This window comes from Etheostoma spectabile, chromosome 6, assembly GCF_008692095.1.
Source record: "Etheostoma spectabile isolate EspeVRDwgs_2016 chromosome 6, UIUC_Espe_1.0, whole genome shotgun sequence".
Taxonomy (NCBI): Eukaryota; Metazoa; Chordata; class Actinopteri; order Perciformes; family Percidae; genus Etheostoma; species Etheostoma spectabile.
In genome coordinates this window covers 15,912,001-15,932,032 of record NC_045738.1, presented here as the reverse complement: position 1 = coordinate 15,932,032, position 20,032 = coordinate 15,912,001, and the positions used below count along the sequence as shown (strand labels likewise).

Genomic DNA, 20,032 nt, shown 5'->3' with positions numbered 1-20,032 from the left:
AGTTTAATGCTAGGTTAAGGAAAGTATGTGTGTGTAATGTTAGCGTTAACGGTTAACCCTTTTTATATTTATTTTAACTAACTAAGCGTAGTAGTCGTGTTGTAACGTCAATGTTAACGTCACGCAGGCATGCAGCAAGTAGCTACGCTACGGACGGTCAGGCGCCCCGAGTCGGTCGTTGGTAGTAACGTTAGCCTAACGTCACAGTGTTTTATTTAGCTATATTTGACTGTCGACTGTACTTTCTTCACCCTTATAGCTTACACTAGCAAACTGAAGTCAACGTTAGTGGAAAAAAAAACTAGCTAGCTTAACCTTATGCATTAGCCACATCGCCTCAGATCAGGCTGCAGACATTAACGTTGATACAAGTCCCGTAGTTAGAAAAAATGCCTTATTGAAGCGAAAGCCCATCATTAATATATTGTTCGTTTAACAGGTAATATAATTATAATAACGTTTGACTTTGCACGACCCCTGAAATGAACCTTTTAATTTCGGTTGATATTAACTTTAACAACTCTTCTATGAACTAAGTTAGAGTCCGACATTAGGATGGCCCCGTTAAAACATTCGTCATTATGTTAATGATAGCTGTGTGAAAAAAGGCTCGGCTATTTTCTAAGGGGACCCTTGACCTCTTAACTAAAGAAATTCGAATGAAACGGGATGTGAGCACACCCATGAGTCTTCCCTAACAGACATGGCCACTTTGGATAATCCCAGATGCAGTTTATTTCATGCAGTGCACACGTTATTTTCACCTGTAATAAAAGGGTGTATTTAAATATTTCAGCAGAGTGGGGTCCCCAAACAGCCTTGGGGGTGCATGAATTTAGTCTAACTAGAAAACTGAGACTGTTGTGGACTCTTAAATGTGTGATGAATTCTTAAATCTTGTCAAACGTTTTTGGCAACAATGAAATAATTCCTTTTCTACAGTGTATCTCAAGTCTTGGTGGCTCAATGTGGTATTTTGGTGGTAACTTGACAATCTTTTTTATCAATTCTTGAGTGGTCAATAATGGCTAAATTTAACATCAAATCTGTGTAAGAAATTATATCAACCCAAACATAGCTGTAACAATTTATTATTTAGAAGAAAAACGGCCATGGCAATATATGATGGCCATGTGGGTGTATAAGGGCTTATACACTCTCAATAGGCGCCTAACACACTGTTTATTACAGATGTTATAATGTTATATTCCAACATAACGCGTGTTTTTCAACTTTTGTATTGTTTAGCCTAGCCACAGGGAGGAGAAACATCCTGAACAGAGCGCCATCGCTGCACAGTGATCAACATACATGGCTGAAGAATCTTTTCAGGTAAAAACATTAATGCGAATATGCCTGAATGTGTAATGTTCTGTGGCATTTCTAAATGTGACAGTTTGGGTGTTGGTAGTGAAGCACTAGTCTTCAGGGTTGTTTATATAATTAATGGCACATTAATGGTTAGTTAATTAAAGCTGTGTGTGTTTCTGTTTGGTGTTTCTTTGTTTTTTTATGTGTAGGGGAATTTCTCACAGCAACCGTTTGGATGCTGAGCATCGGGGGTCAGGTGGTTGTGCCTCCACATCCCAACTTCGTGGCTGGATTGGCAGCTTTGTTTTCGAGCTACTACATCTTTAATCTGGTGTTACCGGAGCAAGCATCTTGCACACTAAATTCATTCAAAGGTAACATGTGCTTGTAGAATTATAGTGAATGCAGTTGATCATTATTTTGTAGAGTTAGTTATTATGAGTAACAGAGATTTTATTTTGCTTTAATGTACTTACAGTAAATCCCTTAATAAATGATTTTTGAGTTTATAAAAGGGTAAGTTAAGTTATTTACCTAAATGCTTTAAATCATTGCAGAACCAATTCATTTATACTAATTACATTAATTCTGAGAGCTGTTAAACTGTTTTGTTGTTTTTCAAACATTGACAATAAAGACCTATTTGATTAACATTTTGAAAAGTTTCTGCATTGAGTGAAAACTGGGGAATTTAGCGAATAAACTATAAACTTGTTCTTTTTATCTGTTTGCATTCACAAGAAATCCTAGATAAAGTTCATTTTACAGTTACGCATGATTTTCTATGCCCACCCTGCCACACCTTCCCCACTATGGCTCAAAGCAAACATACAAAAAGGATATGTATACATCTATATACATACACACCCGCATGCATGTACACATATACACAACCCCATACAGATTTGCACAGCCGGATGTATTTTGCATCTTGTAGAGCAGTTAAGGCACTTTTTCATGAAGTTTATTTGCATGTGATTTTGTGATTTCAGATGCTTCATCGTACTGAACCCTTCAAGTGGAACCAAGACAACAAAAGTGTTGAGCCAAAAACATGAGAACATACAGGAGAAAGAGAGGAACTGCATTAACCCTCGCGTCTCCTCTCTACTCAACGGGAGGTAGGGGGAGAGGTAGACGTCAACAAATGACAAAAAGTAACACAGATGGTTCCTCGAAATGCTCTCCAAGAATCAGTTAACTAATTAAACACGGAGCACACCGAACAGACTTGAGTCACCAACCTTGCCGGACTGTCCGGACGATTATCGGGTTGGTTCTATCATGGTCATTATGAGCTCTTAAGAAAATAGAAGTTACCTTCTGAAAACATTCAGTATTGTTACACTGTGTTGCGTTTTAATAATAAATGTCTGATTTTGCATCTCTGACTCTGGTTTTTTTACAGTTGAAGAGAATCTAATGCAATGGTTTTTGAATTAAAAGCAAGCTTGGTCTTATTTAAAACACTTTACAACAGGCCATCCAAAGCTGCGAATGTAAAAAACTAAATTAACTGTATATTTTTTACAACAACTTATTGTATTGTGATATTTACATCTTTTTGCTGGATACTTGAGTTGCCAGCAAAAAGCTGTAAATATTTCACAATACAAATTGTTGTTGTAAAAAACATTTACAACAACATATTTTATTGTGAAGTATTCCAGCTATTACCTGGCAACTCAGTTGCCAGGTAATAGCTGTAATTTGAATAGAATACAAGATAATGTTGTAACTAAATACATAAAATATTGTTTTCCTTTAAAAAAACAAAACATTGCTGTAATTTATTACACAAAAACCTGTAAAAGAAATACTGTCTTATACTGTATATTTTTTACAGTTATTAACAGTACTAACAGTAATTTTACAAGATTTTGCTGTCAACTTTTTTTGCCAGGTGTTTACTGTAAAGTCTACAGTCAAATTCGTTACAGTGTATGTATATTTTTTCTAGTACCTCATTTATATTTATATTCTGTGTTGTGTGACTGATGTACGTGTGCTGCTTTAACACCATAATTTCCCATTTTTTTGGGATCAATAAACATCTATCTATCCATTAGAAAACAATAGGCCTACTGGGAGTACAAAAACTGTAGGCTATATAAACTGTATATAAACTTGGGTACAAAATACTATACTAAAAACACTTGATATGTCTACCTCAGACTGCTGAAGCCTCATATTAACATCAGATACCCTTTTGAATACATATTCCCAACATGTTAGGCCAACAGCAAGTTCAACCTGTATTAATGCTCATGTTTGCACCTGACTGCTGTTTTAGGACCGACTTTCCTTCCAGAATGTTATGTTTACCACTGTCGAAGATCATTTTATTTCACCTTTGAGACCAGCTGCCTTAAAATGAACAACAATCGAGCCATTCAGTTCTTCTGAAAATGAAAATAAATAAGCCAAGCCTTGGAAACAAGTGTTGTGAATGAAGTAAACACCTTCACAACTTCAAATGACCAAAGGAAGTTTTAAGTCAAATGGAATGGCCTAGTCATCACTTATCAAGACTTTCATCAGTTTCTTCCAACCTGTGGACACAGGCAGAGGTAAAATGTAACTAAGTACTAACTCAAGTCTACTCTGCTTGAGGTACAAACTTGAGGTTGTACTTGAGTATTTTCTTTTCATGCAACTTTCTACTCCACTACATTTCAGAGGGAAATATGTTTACTTCATTAGGCTATTTGACCGATTAGTTAACATTTTGCATACAAATCATGTGAGGAGCTAATAAAATATGGTTACAAATCAAACTACACAACACAGCTATACAAGCACAGCTGAGAACCTTGGTGGATTACCAGATAATGAATTGGCAACTATTTGATAATTGTCATTGTAAGTTTACCACTTCACGATCCCAGTTTCACAAATGTGAAAATGTGCTACTTTTAAATTGTTTTGTATTTTTTGATAGTTTTGGGGTTTGACTTTGGGTTAATTGTGAAGGCTTTTCTCACTTTTCTGAATTTTTACAAAATAAAAATAAAACTCCACCTCAACCAACTACAACAGTAAAAATCCTGCTTTTACAATGATCTAATGATAGGCTATTACACTACATTCACAGGGGACCTTTTTTGCATTGAGCACTTTAATTACTTTGGGGGGGGGGCACAGCGTAAAAATGTGTCCTTTTAAAGCTAAGTAAGAGTAGTAAGTGACTTTTCCTGATTATCCGTTTACTTACATTTCCAATGCAGGACTTTTTCATGTAAGTAGGCTACAGTGTGATATTAGTAGCCGACTGTTACTTATTAAAGTAAGAATCTGAATGCTTCCTCCACCACAACCTAGGAGGTGTCTGCCGAATTGCATGTAAGGTTACAGTACTGTAGGCCCTATGTTCAGTCTAGAGGTTTAAGGTTTTTATTTTTAGAAAACATGTTTTTTATGAAGCGTTTAGGCTACTCCATTAAAACGTATTTAAATCTCCGGCAGATCTAGGGCTTTTGTTTTTCTCCGTGACGGTTTACTTTTAGCTGTGACCCACTGCGTAACGACCCCAGGTGGACGCTGATAGTTGACTGCAGACGGTTGTTAATCACCTCGTGTTGTGTAACTTCATCCCGGTTGTGTCCTTGTCTTGAGGTCTTGAGGTGGGGCTCCCAATCACGACTCCCGTCTCCCACCGACGCGCACGATTTCACCCAGCTCCACTTTTCCAGATGTGTGTGTGTGTGTGTGTGTGTGTGTGTGTGTGTGTGTGTGTGTGTGTGTGTGTGTGTGTGTGTGTGTGTGTGTGTGTGTGTGTGTGTGTGTGCGTGTGCGCGCGCGTGCGCGTGTCTCTTGTTTGTTTATACAAGGTCCTGGGCTCGGCCTTATCTGCTGCAGCCATTCACGCCGTGATTTCAGACTTTCTTCACCGAGCAGGCTACTTGTGTGTTTTATTTTTCTTCAGTTTTTTTTTTTTTTTTTACGGGCCATTGTTTCGTCGAATGGTTTCTGAAGATACAGAGATTTGTATTTTCTTCCTCCCACCTCATTAGAAAACCGACTGCTCTGATTTCAAAAGCCTGCACTTCATCCACACCCAAACGGTGGCTCACTTATTTAGTCCAGACAATCAGAGGGACCGCAGCTTTGAAATCTGTTGAGGCCATTCACTGATAAAAATAACACTGCTGTTGTTTTGACTGCCAATTATTCAGCCAGCTTAAAGTTTTTTTTATTTAATTCTTTTTTATTTGATCCTTTTTTATTCTTATTTAACCCAATAGGCGTATGGAGATAGTAACGCATTGGCTAACTTGGTGTAACAGCATGCCTACACTGAACTGTCTTGTGGAAATTGTTTCATGTTATATTACAGAAATTTAATGAGATGTGGCGTGTTTACGGTTGCAATTAAAGATTATTTTCATTATTAGTTAATCTGCTGATTTTCTCATTTAATCAGTTAATCGTTTGATCTATAAAAGTTGAAAAATAGTGAGTTGGTTTTAAAAATGTCTTGTTTTGGCCGACTGACATTCTAGTCCAAACAAACGGATTTATCATTTAATGTATTATCAAAAGTGTTGCTTGTTGATCAACTGATCAATTAATCGACTATAGTTTTAGCTCTAGTGGATTTATTGCTTCTTGGGTGCCTGTTTAACATTGGCATGGGACAACAAATCCAAACTAGCCTTAAAGTTTTTTATTATTATCAGTGAGCATTGTCCCTGACAAATGAACTAAACTAACCAGAAAGGTATAGTTTTATTTGGGGGACTGTATACAGTGGGACTCAGTGACATAATTGTGCTGTTTGGGATAAGATTAATTACAGTATCCACATTGTTCTATAAGAGATTATTAGAGTATAGGTCATCTTTAAGAGTGTGGATGTTACTGTTTTAATTGTATTATTAGCCTAAATAATCCTACAGTTTATGACATCTGTCGCTTTATGAGCTGTATACAAGATATATGTTACACTCTAGGGTGGAAAGTAACTAATAGCCAAAAGTACCAAAGTGCTGTATAGGCTAATTAAAGTACAATTTTGATGTAGATTGATTTACTTGTACTTGAGTATTTCCATTTTAAGATGCTTTATACATCTAATGCACGGCATTTCACAGGGAAACATTGTACCTGTACTTCATTACATTAATTCGACAGAATAAAAGTTTACACACAAAGCCTGAAGTTTTAAAATGTTACTTTCTGCCAAGTAGCCTAGTAAGTGGTTGTTTAATGTAGCTCGACGTGGACAGGCTACATGTGATAGTAATAATAATCTGATAATATTATACAGCATTATTAAAACAGGGGACATTCTGAGAAAATTTCTTTTTTTTCTCTCAGAATTTTATCATAATTCTGTCTTTTTTTCCTCTCAGAATTCTAGCTTTATTCTCAGAATTGTTTATTTTTTTCTTTCATATGTGGCCCTAATCCATATCATACTCTTACTTTTAACTCAAAGTTCTAAATTCTTCTTCCACCACTAATCGATTCAAGCTCGTCGTGATGGATCTTACCAAACTATGAGCCTACGGTGTCAGTGTATTTTATGAATGAATGTTTAGTTGCTCGTTGCTAGGGGGAAGAAAGGGAGGATGCGTCTGACGTCACCTTCCATTAAACAAACCTGGTCACGACGCAGAGCTGGCACGCGCCCCTCCCACCTCCTCTTATAAAGGGACCGGTCCGAGCGGACACTGACCACTCGTTGTTGTACGTGTAGCCGGTAAATAAAGCGTGTAAATCTCGGAGTGAAAGAAAAAGATGTACTGGGACACTCTCATCAAACCTGGAGAGAGAAACACAGACGGCAAAGAGTCGAAAATAAAGGTAGGTTTTCACTTTTAATGTCACAGAAAACTGTTATAGGCTGTTTATGAAGTCGATCTAAACCGAACCGTTATCTGTAATTATTCCCAATTAATGATTAATTAAAACCGATTATAAAGGCAAATATTGGGTTTCATGTGAGCGGCAACGACTGGTTTTTATAGTTTCTGACATTTTATAAACTAATGAAAGTAATTCTAAGTCTCTTATCTTTGACTGTGTAATCCTTGGTGGTGCATTCAATGACTAAAGCAACGCACTCGCAAGGTAAGTTGTAAGATATTAAAAGACACTAAACAGACGAATGGTTATCATCCTGAAAAAGATGTGAAGAATGTGAATTAAATACTTTTATAAGAAAAGGTTGCTTAGCTGCAGCTGACTTCTGTATCTCGTGTCTGACTTTTCTCCACAGCACTTAAATGCATCATAGGTGCATTAGTTGAATAACAATCTATCTAATCTATAAAAGTATATTATAATGCATAAAAATATAATAATATGAAGTGCAAGTGTAGGCTTTTAGGGCCTCTAGGTGTTGAGCACCAGTTTTGAGTTGATGATGAAAGTTGTAATCACGAGTCTTTCAACACAGATGGAGATTTGCCAGACTGGATTTTACACAGAAGACTTCAGGACACAGGAAGTGCCAGCTGGCTTTGACTTTGCATCTTATGGTGAGTTTTGAGAATTACTGGCACTTGATATTTTTTTTCCCAGCACAAGTTAAACATCATTACTTTTGATGGTGCAAGGTTTAAACTCTGTGATACCCAGACAGCTTTTTTTTCTTTTACGTTTGCTCGATCTGTCTGTTTCCCCTGAACCTGAGCGTCTGAAGGACAGAGGAAATATTTGTGCAGACTGTAGCATCACATCTGTCAGAGCTTTTTCAATGAGACCTTGACACCCGGCGGCAGGATAGTGGGATGTGTGTGCGTGTGCGAGGAATAGTGCTTGAATGGGCTGAGGTAGGCAAAGACAGACAGACAGAAACAGGGTGGTCAGGTTAAAGACACTCCCCTCTCAGTCTTCCCTAATCCTTTCCTCCAGACTTCCTCCTTCAACAGATTTAGAGTCCCCCCTCCCCAGACCTCCATCACTACTCTGTCACACTCCCTCCGCTGGCGTTTCCTCCTCTCTCTTCCTCCCCCTCCCTCCCTCCCTCCCTCCCTCCCTTGTTTCCTCCTAGCTGCCTCCATCAATTGAGCTAGAAAAAAGAAAAAACAGTGCCTGGTGCTGATTTGACAGTAAACAAACTGCTTGTTTATGTGTCAACATCCACCGTCAAGACAAAACCCCACAAACCTAAAAATTCACTCCACTTTCCTCTTTTAAAGTCTCCTTTGCTGCGCTGAGTTTTAATAAACCTCCTGCTACAAGACCATACCATAGATTGGACTACACAGTAGACATTTTCAGATCTCTGGTATAATTTATTTTAGCATGGTAAGAAAATTCACTTGCAAAGACTTTGGAACCTGCTCGAGTTATCTTAATGTTTTAGTGTTGCCATGAACAGGACAAGTTACTCCCTGGTGTTGCATTCAGTGATGTTCCAACATCTAAGATTTGTCAACCGGCAAGGCACTTACAGTTGTAGGAAAATCACACTGAAAAGACAAGTGGTAATTATCCTGACAAAAAATCATGTCAATTAATTGCATTAAAAATAAAATACTGTTTAGCAGGTGACTATCATGTCTGACTTTCCAAGCAGTACATAATGCATCAGAAATATAGAGATTTCAAAATAGGCCCTCCTCACATCTGTACTTCTACATTGAAACATGCACCAAAATAAATCTGATTTAAAAAATAAATAAAAAAAGTGAATTTTTACACCATGCTTAAATAAATGGAAACCAATAGCTGCCCAGTAGGGAGGAAATTGTTAGGCGTTTTCTTTTCACAAGCATGAACTGTGCCTCCATCCTGCCATCATCACCACTTACTCACTCCATCTGTGTGTATTGTGTTTAACCTTCAGACTACCCTGGTGAAGACCTGTCTTTTCTGTTAGACAGTAAATCACCCGGACAGCAGCAGTACGTTGCAGAAAGCAGCTACCCAGAGCCACCTAAAGCTTCTCACACATACGACACTAAAGGTGAAACCTCAAAATAGAATATAAACATACCCCTATGGTTGCTGTAATGAGTCATATGTTGGTGTTTTTGACTTCTCTCACATTCTTTGCCTTTTTATTCCTGTAGTGTGCACCGGTGACAATACTCTCTTCAACCTGGACTCGTACCAGGAGATCAACTGGTGGGCCTCATATCCACATGGTGAGCGCATACTCCCACTGTATTTAAAATAAGTTTTGTTTTTAAAAGGAGTTTGTTTTAGTGACTTTTTTTAGAACTTTTTTTTTTTTGTGACACGCAGGTGGGCTGACAGTAGACCAGTCACCAAGTGGATACCAGGAGTCTCCCCCGGCGTACCAGAGCCTGGTGCCCCAGAACGGACAGTTCAGCCCAGCCATGGAGGGCAGCCACAGCCCCTTTTTAACTGCAAAAGGATCCAATGCATTACAAAGTAAGACATTTCATCCGTGGATGTTAAAAAAAACACCCCACCAGTGGTCTAATTTGTGCAGTTCATTGTATGTAATCCTTCTCTTTGTTCCAGGTGAGACAGACCAGAGCTACTCGTGTCACTCGGCTGAACTGTACGACTCGGACGGACAGAGGCAACCGTCCTCTTTCTGGCCTGAATACTCCTCTCCCAGCTTCAATGCCCCCCCACAACACCCGCCCCCGGCCTCCTGCCCTTCCAACCACGGCCCACACTCCTCAGAGCAATACTGCGCCCGTGTGGTCAAACGCAAAAACACACACTCCCAGAGGCCAGACAGGGAGGGCCAGATGACGGGAATGTCAGCTTATCCAGGTTTGCTTTATTTTCTCTTCTCTTATTTTCTCTACTCTTTAAATCTGATTGTTATTCACAAGAACAAAGAACATTTCATGATTTATAAAGACTTGTGCATAAAGCATACACTTTAGCGCCTAATGCTAAATGCTACTTACACATAATAATCCTCTAGTATTACTAGTAGACACTAAGGGGCAGTCTAGTACTTTTTACTTTTATTCATTTAGGTACATTTTGTATCTCTATTGCAGCTTTTACTGAAGTATAGGAATTGAATTCTTCTTCAACCATGGGTTATTGCTATTGTAAACTCCTTCTATAACCATATTAATATTCACTGATTCATTCATTCAGGTTCTGGTCCAATCCAGCTGTGGCAGTTTTTACTGGAGCTACTTCTGGACTCTGCCTGCCGTACCTTCATCTCTTGGACCGGAGATGGCTGGGAGTTTAAGATGTCCGACCCCACAGAGGTGAGGAAATATCTTGTTTTGGAGTACTACATGGCAGTAGAGGGCAGTACTGTAGTACATTTAAGTGTTGTAAGTGCAATTTTGAGTTACTTGAGTATTTCCATATGCTTCTATTTCACTACGATGGAAATACTAAATATTGATTAGTCTAACAATCCAAAATATATTTTTTAACATGAATAACTCTCTCCCAAATCCAAAAACTAGAGTACTAAAACTCAAATGTATGATGTTGTCAAGGATGAAGTCTGGAACTGATTCATAGACAATGAGTTGCGAAAGATGTTATAGATGATACTGAGAGCACCCTGGGGATGCTCTGAGTATATGGGTACATTTTCTGTTTCACAACTAAGCACACTAAATAGAATGAAGCTCGTTTGGGTATAAAAAAAGAAAACAAACATACTGTGGCTCCACAAAATCATGTCTCCCAGTTATTGTCTGTGGAGCAGCTACATGCTTTATACTTGAAGTTACTTCTCTAGTTTTTGGCTTTGAGAGGGAGTAGCTCATGTTTACAAATATTGTTGAAACTTTCCTTTTGCGTCTTGGAAAGGACAAATTTGAATTCATAAAGGTCCGATGGCATGAAAATTTCACTTTGTTTTTTTTATTTAAAATATTATATATACTAAAATATTTATTTATATGAGTTCCCCCAGCCTGTCTATGGTCTCCCAGTTGCTAGAAATGGCGATAGGTGTAAACCAAACCCTGGGTATTCTGCTCTGACTTTGAGAAAATGAAAGCTCAGATGGGCCGATCTGGAATCTGGCCCCTTATGAGGTCATAAGGGGCAAGGCCCTCCCAGAGAATTTGGCCCACCCATGAGAGAGAGACATCATGGCTTTCAAACGAGCAAAGTGGCAGTTGGTCAAGGCTACACCCCCAGCCTCCATCTTTTTGGAGGGGCCTGACCCCTAGCTTGGGGAACCACTGGACTAAATGACCAAACTGTATAAAAAGTAGTTCAAACTAGCTCCACCTCGAGCAGCTACAACAGTAAAATGCTGCTTATTACATACATTTTGGTACTCACAGTACATTTTGCTAATACTAGTTCTTGTACTTTTACTTAAGTGAGATTTTGAAGGACTTTTGATTGTAGTGCAGTATTTTATATATATATTACATTTTTGTATCTGCACTTTTACTTAAGGAGGATCTTAGTAAGACGCACCAAAGTCCAACTCTGTGTTTTCTGTTGATCCCACAGGTAGCCAAGCGCTGGGGCCAGTGCAAGAACAAACCCAAGATGAACTACGAGAAGTTGAGCCGTGGCCTGCGTTACTACTACCACAAGAACATCATCCACAAGACGGCGGGCAAGCGTTACGTCTACCGCTTTGTCTGTGACATACAGGGCATGCTGGGAAAGACGGCGCAGGAGGTCCTGACCAGTCTGAATGTTTTGCCCACAAACACAGAGCCGTGGCAGTCGTGCCCCGGGGTACCTGCAGCGGTAGCAACGACGGAGCACACAAGTGAGACATGGGCGTCACAGTAGGGGATGGGTGCCAGGACTCGTGGTGCTGCTCGCTGAGAGCAACCAGCACATATTGATGGAGTACTACAGCCTGCAAAGTTAACACTGCCTCTTAAAGCCCTGGCTGAAACACAGTATCCTCACTGGGCCATGTTGTCGCTGACAGCCAATTCATAGAAGCTGAATATCAGGGAATAAAATAACCAAAAACTCTCAATTCATGCAGTCAGTCAATATGTTAGTTTTTCTTATCATAATTAAATGAAAGTCTTCCAATATCTGAACCATAAACATGAAGCAGGGCTAAAAAAAAACAGTACTAATAACAAGTACTTTTTAAGCACTATAAATAGATACTTGTTTTCCTACGTCAGTGCCCTTATTTCCGTTTCTAAAAAAGAATGGATTTGTAAATAGTGTCTATATGATTGCTATGTAGAGTTTTGTGCATTTACTGTTTATTATCATTGTTAAATACAAAACTCATTTCTACCTCTGTTGCTAATGAGAATAACAAACTGAGATTACTTTCAGGCACTCACTGTGAAAGTTTTTTTTTGTGTGTATTGTTTTGTGTAAATAAACCATGCTGTGTAATAAAAGAAATACACTGTATATATACATAGATTTGTGAGAAGAGTTTAATTACAGAAGCATTAAGTTGTGCAAGTTCCTGTTACTAAATACAGCAGTTTTTGTTCAATTGCTTTAATAATACTAATTATAATACTAATGTATACTTTATTATATTGCTATAGTAACTAGCTATAGCATAATGCATAGGCCACAGGCTTCACTTCCTATCTAATGCTTCCTTTGTGTGCTGCTCGTAAATATCTACATCCGAGGTGGTACAGTGTGTTTACAACCCATTGAGACCTGGCTCACCTCACCAGAATTCCAAATATTTAATTTTGCACATGGTTTCCGTTTTAAGTAGAGAATGACAATGTTGTTCAACAGTCTTCTCCCGTTGATAGGTCATTTGCTTTTGAATTTGTAAAAACGTTTCTTGTTGTTCTCTGTGGGACTCAAGAAGCCTAAAACCTGAGGTGATCAGTAGAGATTTATGGTGTGCACACCCTTTTATTCTCTTGAAAACAGTCCACATACACTGTTGATTTTCAACTAATGGAGACAGTACAAATAGGGTATTGTATTGTATTTGGATGTATTACATCATCCAAATAAAAATACATACGTGGCCGGGTGAGCTCAGTTGGTAGAGCAGGCGCACATAAATAGAGGTTCACTCCTCCATGCAGCGGCCACAGGTTCGACTCCGACCTGCAGCCCTTTGCTGCATGTCACTCCCCATTCATATCTTCATCTGTACAGTGTAAATGAAGGCCTAAAAGTCCCCCAAAAATCTTAAAACAAAAATATATATACATAGCAGTTGGTTGACACAATGAAATTAATATATTAATACCCTGAATTATTATTCATTTATTAAGTATGCTGAGCAAAATGGCCTACATTTGAGTCCAATTCTGTGAATAAGCTTTCTATAAGCCCTTTGTCTGTCATATTACTTCTATTATAATAAATGTTTGCACTAGATTTACATTTTTATTATTAGTGGTTTATTGCTGGTGACAGGTGAAGTTCAGTCAGATGTGACAACTGGGATCTTGTAATTTCGATATTTTCCATCGGCCCTGAATGCCTCCTTCCTGGATGTGTCCACAGGTCTCAGCCTACAGTCTAAACCAGTCCAAGTTTGTCTACACATTTAACCTAATTGTTCTTCTCATCGAGGGGCAATAGGACCGCGTTCAATCCAACCAGCAATTTCACACCCCTCCTCAGTTCGGATAGTTTGAGAAATGCCTCCCAGAACTATAAAAATGGCTTTAGCGGAGATGTTGGAGGACCTGAAAAAAGAGGACTTTGAGAAGTTCTGCCACGGTCTTTTGGACCGCAGAGAAGAGCCGCACGTCAGACGCAACCGGGTGGAGGGGAAACACTTTCTAGAAGTCGCAGACGTCCTGGTTTCATCTTTCACAGAGCCCGGGGCTCTTCAGGTAGCTGTGGAGTTATTGGAAGACATTGGCTGCAACGAGGAAGCGAAGAGACTTGGTGAGGTTACTGTCATTCTGTAGCCTATATTTCAGCGGTTAATTGCAAAAAGTGGATTATAGCCTATAGCTACATTATTAATAGGCTAAATTTATATCGTGTTGTTTGTAAACCATATAGCATAAATTGTTTTTTGCTCCTCAACAGAAAAGATAGCCTACAGTAGCTATATGTACTACTTTTACTTTCATTTTAATCCCGCCAATGTGTCTACGCTTACGTGGACCATATGTGAGGAGATTACATAAATAGAGACAATACTGGATTGTTAAGGCAGATATTTGTGTTTGAGAGTTACAATGTGTTAGCAATATTGTATAAACAATCATTTTCAATCCAAAATGTCAAACTATGTCCACGTCCCTTAAGTTAGGTTAGAGAAGAATTGTGATTTATGAACTTAACGAGACATTCAAAAATAACTTTCGATTTCTCCTCGGTAGAAAGTTTATGTAATGGGGACATGGTTTCTAATTTACATCAAACATGTCTTTGACACATCTGTAGCCTACTGACATATCTTTTTTTTTAAATGTATTATTCAGCTCTCACATAGACCAATTTGAATGTAATGTAATACTAACTAATAAGAGTAACGTATCTATTTTTTTTAACCATGTTTGTTAATCCATCCATCTGAAACCTTCAAACACAGCAGGATATTTTGATTTTAACACATCACACTACAACAGTGGCAACAACAATATTCGTATGTGATGACAATATTTTTTTTTAATCTTGTAGTTTTTATCTATGCTGGTTTGAATACTTTGTTTCTGGCTCTTCTAGGTGTTGTCTCTATTTGTACAGCAAGTTTATTTAGTTCCCTGGAAATTACCTCTAGAGTATACCTGCCTGTTTATTTATTTAATTATTTTTAAATGAAAAGGAATGGCAAACAATCTAAGAGTATGCACATAACCTGTCAGTGCTAACAAAAGTTTTTGTTTTTACAGTAATGGCAACAGGAGGACAGTAGACGTCTCGTTTTGACAGTGAGTTGGTCTCAGTTGCTGTTCCTGCATGGACTGAAGTTCTTAACACGCAAAGCACTGGGCAAAGGATAGAGTTACTATACAGTTTAAGTTTCTTCTTAAAATGTTTTACAGCTGCAAGACCGTCAGCAGGAGCCAGCATGGTGCATTGATTGATTCTAAACATCTCAGAACATTTTCCCTGCGGCAGGCTGCTATGTTCCTAAAAAGAACAATAAGAACAAATATGACATATGGCTTATATCAAAAACGTCCTTCTCACATGAGATATCTGAAATATAACTGAAACTTATCTCAATCAATTCATCTAACAGTCAACCGTTAACTCTTAAGATTTTCATGAATTCAAACCTGTTGTTGATATTGTTATTCTTTTCTGGTCATTTACTGTTTTTCCATTCATTAATTACCTCTGTGTAGTAGTATTGTTTGTTAATGGCGGGCTCCGCCCTTTCCTTGCTGGATTTAAATTGCCTTCAGACGCACAAGGTGTTCACAGGGAACGATGCAGCAGGCAATACCATCTTATTACAATTACAAAGGTTAAATTATCCGTTTTTGACATCTTGCATATCTTTCACAAAGCAACATTTTTGGATAAAGCAAATTGCTGTGTAATACTGATAGAAATTAACAACACTTTTCATTCATGAGTGTATGTTTTTTTCTCTTCTCCTCAGGGAAGCACTCGACGTATCGACACGTGTGCTCTCATCCAGGACGTGAACATCGTTGAACTATATGGGACAAACTGGCCAGCAAGATTTTTATCACAAGGGTTGTGTGCATAAACCAACCTAAAAGAATGATCGATGTTTTGGATTCTTTTTAATCGCAATAAACAGCCTTTCTTGGTGTCTTCTCCTCTGTGGCTTAGTCTTTGTAAAGCATTGGCATTTATCAATAATGGTCCTGTACGTTTCCACAGTATATTTGTCTACATACATTTCCTTTAACTGCCAAAAGAACTAAAACAAGTATTTATATAAGTGTGGGTCTCTGTTAACATTTAGCTGTATCCAGGCTATAATCAGGCCCTCCTCTGTTTGACCTATTTATGCATTATTACATAATCTTTCTATAAAAAGAGTCTTGCCTTACAGAAAATAGTCTTTCATTATATAGCTTTCTAAGTGGACATACCTTTAAAAGAAAAAGGAATCATTTACAGCACAAGAGTTGTAATAAAGGGGGTTTATTAATGTTGATAAATGCATTTTATTTATAGGCCAATATAAAAAAAATCCTCAAGGTGTTACATCATCTGCTATCTTTAGGCCCCTGATTTGTATCAAAAACAAAATAATTAAATATGAATGCCTACTTAGAGAAAACAACTTGTTCAAACAACTTTTAGCTCCTTTGTTTTTTTTGTTGGAATATTCTGCATATGCTCTCGGCTGCAGGAGGACGGGCCACTGACTTCCAAAGAGAAAGAGCGTTGGTCACAGCGGGTGGGATGATGTCATCCAGCTCCCCCCATGTAGGCCTGGAGGGGAGGCAGAGATGTATGCATCACCATATTTTCTACAAGTAATACTACCGTTTGTACACATTAAGTTCAGTTTAATTGTTATTAGGTGTTGTATAACGTCTTGTATGGGTAAATGAGTCATTAAGGTTTGGAGATTTGGAGACACATTTTTAAAGAACACATTTTCCCCATTCATATGGTATTCGGGCAGTAGTGGCACAAGCGTATTGTCTACTTACAAAAAGAAATTAGCTCAAGTGTACTCCATATTTAGAAGATTTGTAGAAAATGATCTTCTTTTGTCAGACAGCCCTTATTTCCAAAGAAGCTTCCCCTTGCTCTCTTTTGGCCCATTCAGGTTCTCTCTGCAAAAGTTGTACACTCTGGCTCATAAAGCTTTCCTCTTGTCTCTACAGTGAAGGCCATTTTGTTGTTGCTGTCATAATCACTCATTTTTATATTCTCGTATTTTTTGACTCTTCCATAAACTGCTGAATGTCTGACCCAAACAGCTGATCATTGCTGTAAAACTTGATAACTGTTAATTTTAGGAGGCAAAAATACATTTAGCTGCTGCCCCCGCACACAGTTGAACATTGCTCAGCTTTGTGTCAATACTCCTGTCTGCTTCTGCAAACTGGGGTTAATACACTGACTACCTAATACAACCCCATTTTAAAATATCCAAACTATCCCTTTAATAGGGGTTTTCTTACCTAAATAGGGGGTTTCAAATCGGTACATTTAAAAGCACTGTTGCATTGTGGACAAGCGCCACATCTGCTAAGCGAGGGTTTTCGGAGGAGGCAGGTCTGAACGGACTAAAGCATCTCTTGTGGGAAAACGATTTCATTGGAAATTGACATCAATGAGGCTCAGATATTAAAATGTGTCTATACTATAGGTGTAACAAATCAATGCTAACATCAAAATCTTTTGACTGGTTAGTTGGAACAAAACTGAGTCTCTGAATTAGCAAGGTCAAGGGATTGAGAGTACTCACTTGGGAGGTTTAATATTTTCAGTTCTGATGTTTCTTGGGTCGGCCGCCTCTTTTGGCTGCGTCTTTGGGAGGGGCACTGGTGCGTGTGTGAGTTTAAAAGAAGAAACAATTGGATAGTGAGATTAGACAGAAAGCACTATTTGGGGAATGTTAGGACCTAATGTGAGGTGGTGAGATGGACTAGCACTAAAAGGACAAAATGCTGAAGACAAAGACAGTTACTTTAGCACACCTGTAGTAGATATTTATAATAAAACACGCAGGACCAAAGAAGTCTTTAACAACATATAGTGCACTGCATACATGAATGGTCATCATAAAACACAGACCTTGAGGCACGGCTCTTTCTGGATGCTGCTGCCTGCTTTTTGTCACGCTGTAAAATGTATTTGACAGCAATTTCCATTTTGGACCCTCGGTCACAGGTTGACTTCTTGTTCCGGAGGAAGTTGACATAGCTGTGTACCAGTAGTGGAAGAAGTATTCAGATCATTTATTTAAATAAATGTGTTAATACCACACTGTAAAAATACTCTGATACAAGTGAAAGGTCTGCATTTAAAATGTTACTTAAGTAAAAGTATGTACAAAATGTACTTAAAGTATTAAAAAGTAAAAGCACTCAATGCAAAAAAAATCCTCACATTTTAGGAACAATCAAAACAGTTTAAGTGTTTAATTGGCTTGTAGGTCTATATTGTTTGGTAGTTGAATTTATATATATATATGAATTTTGTACAGAGATTTTAATTTGTAAAAAGTAAATAGTAACTAAAGCTGTCAGATTAACGTGGTGCAGTAAAAACGGCAATATTTCTCTCTGAAATGTAGTAGAGTGGAAGTAGAAAGTGACATGCAAAGAATAGACTCAAGTAAAGTACCTCAAATTTGTACTTAAGTACGACACTTGAGTAAATGTACTTAGTTACATTCCATCATTGCTGTGTACAAATGGAACAGTGGTGGCCTTCAATGTCTGCCAGCGTTAATAACATAAAGATGTATCGTAACTACGTACCTGATTTTGTCCCTGTCCTTGGACTCGTACAGATCCTGCAGAGTCTCTGATCGGTGCTTACCAAAGCCGACCAGGGCCTTTCCTTTCTTGCCCGACTGGAGGGATATCATGTACCCACGATGAAATCGGACTTCTCTCAAAACCTCAGGGTAAGCAATCGCATATCGGGTCAAGGAATCCTTCAAATGAACAGAAATGTTGTGTTATGATTAATGCTACACTATTCATATTTAATTCACTTGAAATAAAAACGCTAAGAAATCATCCCTCAGGGGGCAAATTGAGACTAATACACATAAACAACTCCTTAAAACACGTACACTGTGTGAACCAGAATGTTAAAATACTTGCAATTATAGTTAAGATGAAGTTGTCAATAATCTTTGGTCTACTTGACTTTATTACATCTGTCCAGGGACTACAGATGAAAAACTGCCATTTTGATAACTCTGGGACAATTACAGCAACATACTTATGTGCACACTGTCCCTCTTAAATAAAATAATAAATAAATGAACAAAGAAGTTTAGTTTACATAGTCAGTGGAGAGGATATGTCTAAAGTATTTTGCATGTAACCTAGCAACGGGTTTGCTGCAGTGTAGTTTAATGAAAACACAACGAAAGCTTGGTGCTAAAGTGGGAAAAACTGTTTTTCTAGTGTTGTAAATAATATGTTTTGCACTTTAAGCTACTCATAATGTAGTAGAGCTGACTCCTCGTGTTGAGTGATTGAAAGGTGGATGTTGTGCACACCAGCAGTATGTGACAAAAGTATGTTGATATACCCGTCTTAAAAATGTGTTCAACCTAAATGTTAGGAATGGCCGATAGCTACACTGATGGAGCTATGTGTCTGTCCTTGTCTTATGTGAGTATTCTGTTATTTTATATGAGTTGTGTCATGAAATGATAGTGTATGTTTAATTTTCTGTCTTCTACCTTTTCTTTTCTATTGTTTATGATGTTGTTATGTGTATTTTATGTGTATCTATTGCATTGCCACATTTCCAAGAGAGTTGTAAGGACCTCTGGAAGAATGCAGGAGCTAATGAGGATCCTAAATAAACACACTAAATAGAAAAAAAGAAAAGGTTGTTTATACTGTATGTACACTGAAATTTGCAAGATCCCAAGCGTCTAGCATTATTAACGTCAACAACAGCAAGTATGCAACCGTCTGGATGTTCTGGAGACACATGTCAGACCACAAGGGAAGCCAACGCGGCCTAGGACCTGAGTGGTGCTGCAGCTGACCACACATTGTAGGCTATGTGGAAGCCTGGGTGAAGGCACACTGGGCCCAGCTAGCACATCTGTATAGCGTTGCAGGGAGACAGGATATCTGAGTGTGGACATGTTAGCTTTGACGAGAAGAACGTAAAACAAAGAACTTTTGGGAGCTAGCCGATTTCAGAGTACGGACAGTATCTCCTTTTTGTTTGCCGTACCTTATTGGCCAACAGCTGGCTCTGAAGCGTGTTCTGGCGCTGCTTCTCA

General features: G+C 38.3%; 2 protein-coding genes and 1 long non-coding RNA gene across 4 annotated transcripts in view; 2 read left to right on the top strand and 1 right to left on the bottom strand.

The window, feature by feature from the left end:
• The first annotated feature begins 6,982 nt into the window (after positions 1 to 6,982).
• etsrp (ETS1-related protein) lies at positions 6,983 to 12,577 on the top strand. Of its 2 annotated transcripts, none has more exons than XM_032519501.1 (8): positions 6,983 to 7,119; positions 7,715 to 7,796; positions 9,143 to 9,229; positions 9,336 to 9,410; positions 9,511 to 9,660; positions 9,754 to 10,014; positions 10,354 to 10,472; positions 11,692 to 12,577. In XM_032519501.1, the coding sequence occupies exons 1-8, from the start codon at positions 7,054 to 7,056 to the stop codon at positions 11,980 to 11,982; spliced, it is 1,131 nt and encodes a 376-aa protein (XP_032375392.1). In that variant the 5' UTR covers positions 6,983 to 7,053; the 3' UTR covers positions 11,983 to 12,577. The 2 variants fall into 2 exon arrangements, with proteins under 2 accessions (XP_032375392.1, XP_032375391.1); XM_032519500.1 differs by having other exon boundaries at positions 9,110 to 9,229.
• A 2,574-nt stretch (positions 12,578 to 15,151) lies between these two features.
• On the top strand, positions 15,152 to 15,899 carry LOC116691565 (uncharacterized). The gene is made up of 2 exons (XR_004332506.1): positions 15,152 to 15,181; positions 15,719 to 15,899. It is a non-coding gene; the product is annotated as an uncharacterized LOC116691565 (long non-coding RNA).
• A 373-nt stretch (positions 15,900 to 16,272) lies between these two features.
• The window catches only part of LOC116691562 (uncharacterized), an 8,552-nt gene continuing 4,792 nt past the window's right edge, over positions 16,273 to 20,032 (bottom strand). The window contains exons 3-7 of the mRNA XM_032519301.1: positions 19,984 to 20,032; positions 18,534 to 18,712; positions 17,845 to 17,973; positions 17,516 to 17,591; positions 16,273 to 16,527 (exon numbers count right to left, since the gene is read on the bottom strand). The exon at positions 19,984 to 20,032 is cut by the window's right edge and continues 304 nt beyond it. Of these exons, the coding sequence (XP_032375192.1) occupies positions 18,703 to 18,712; positions 19,984 to 20,032 (59 nt within the window). The 3' untranslated portion in view covers positions 16,273 to 16,527; positions 17,516 to 17,591; positions 17,845 to 17,973; positions 18,534 to 18,702. The remainder of the gene's footprint in view (positions 16,528 to 17,515; positions 17,592 to 17,844; positions 17,974 to 18,533; positions 18,713 to 19,983) is intronic.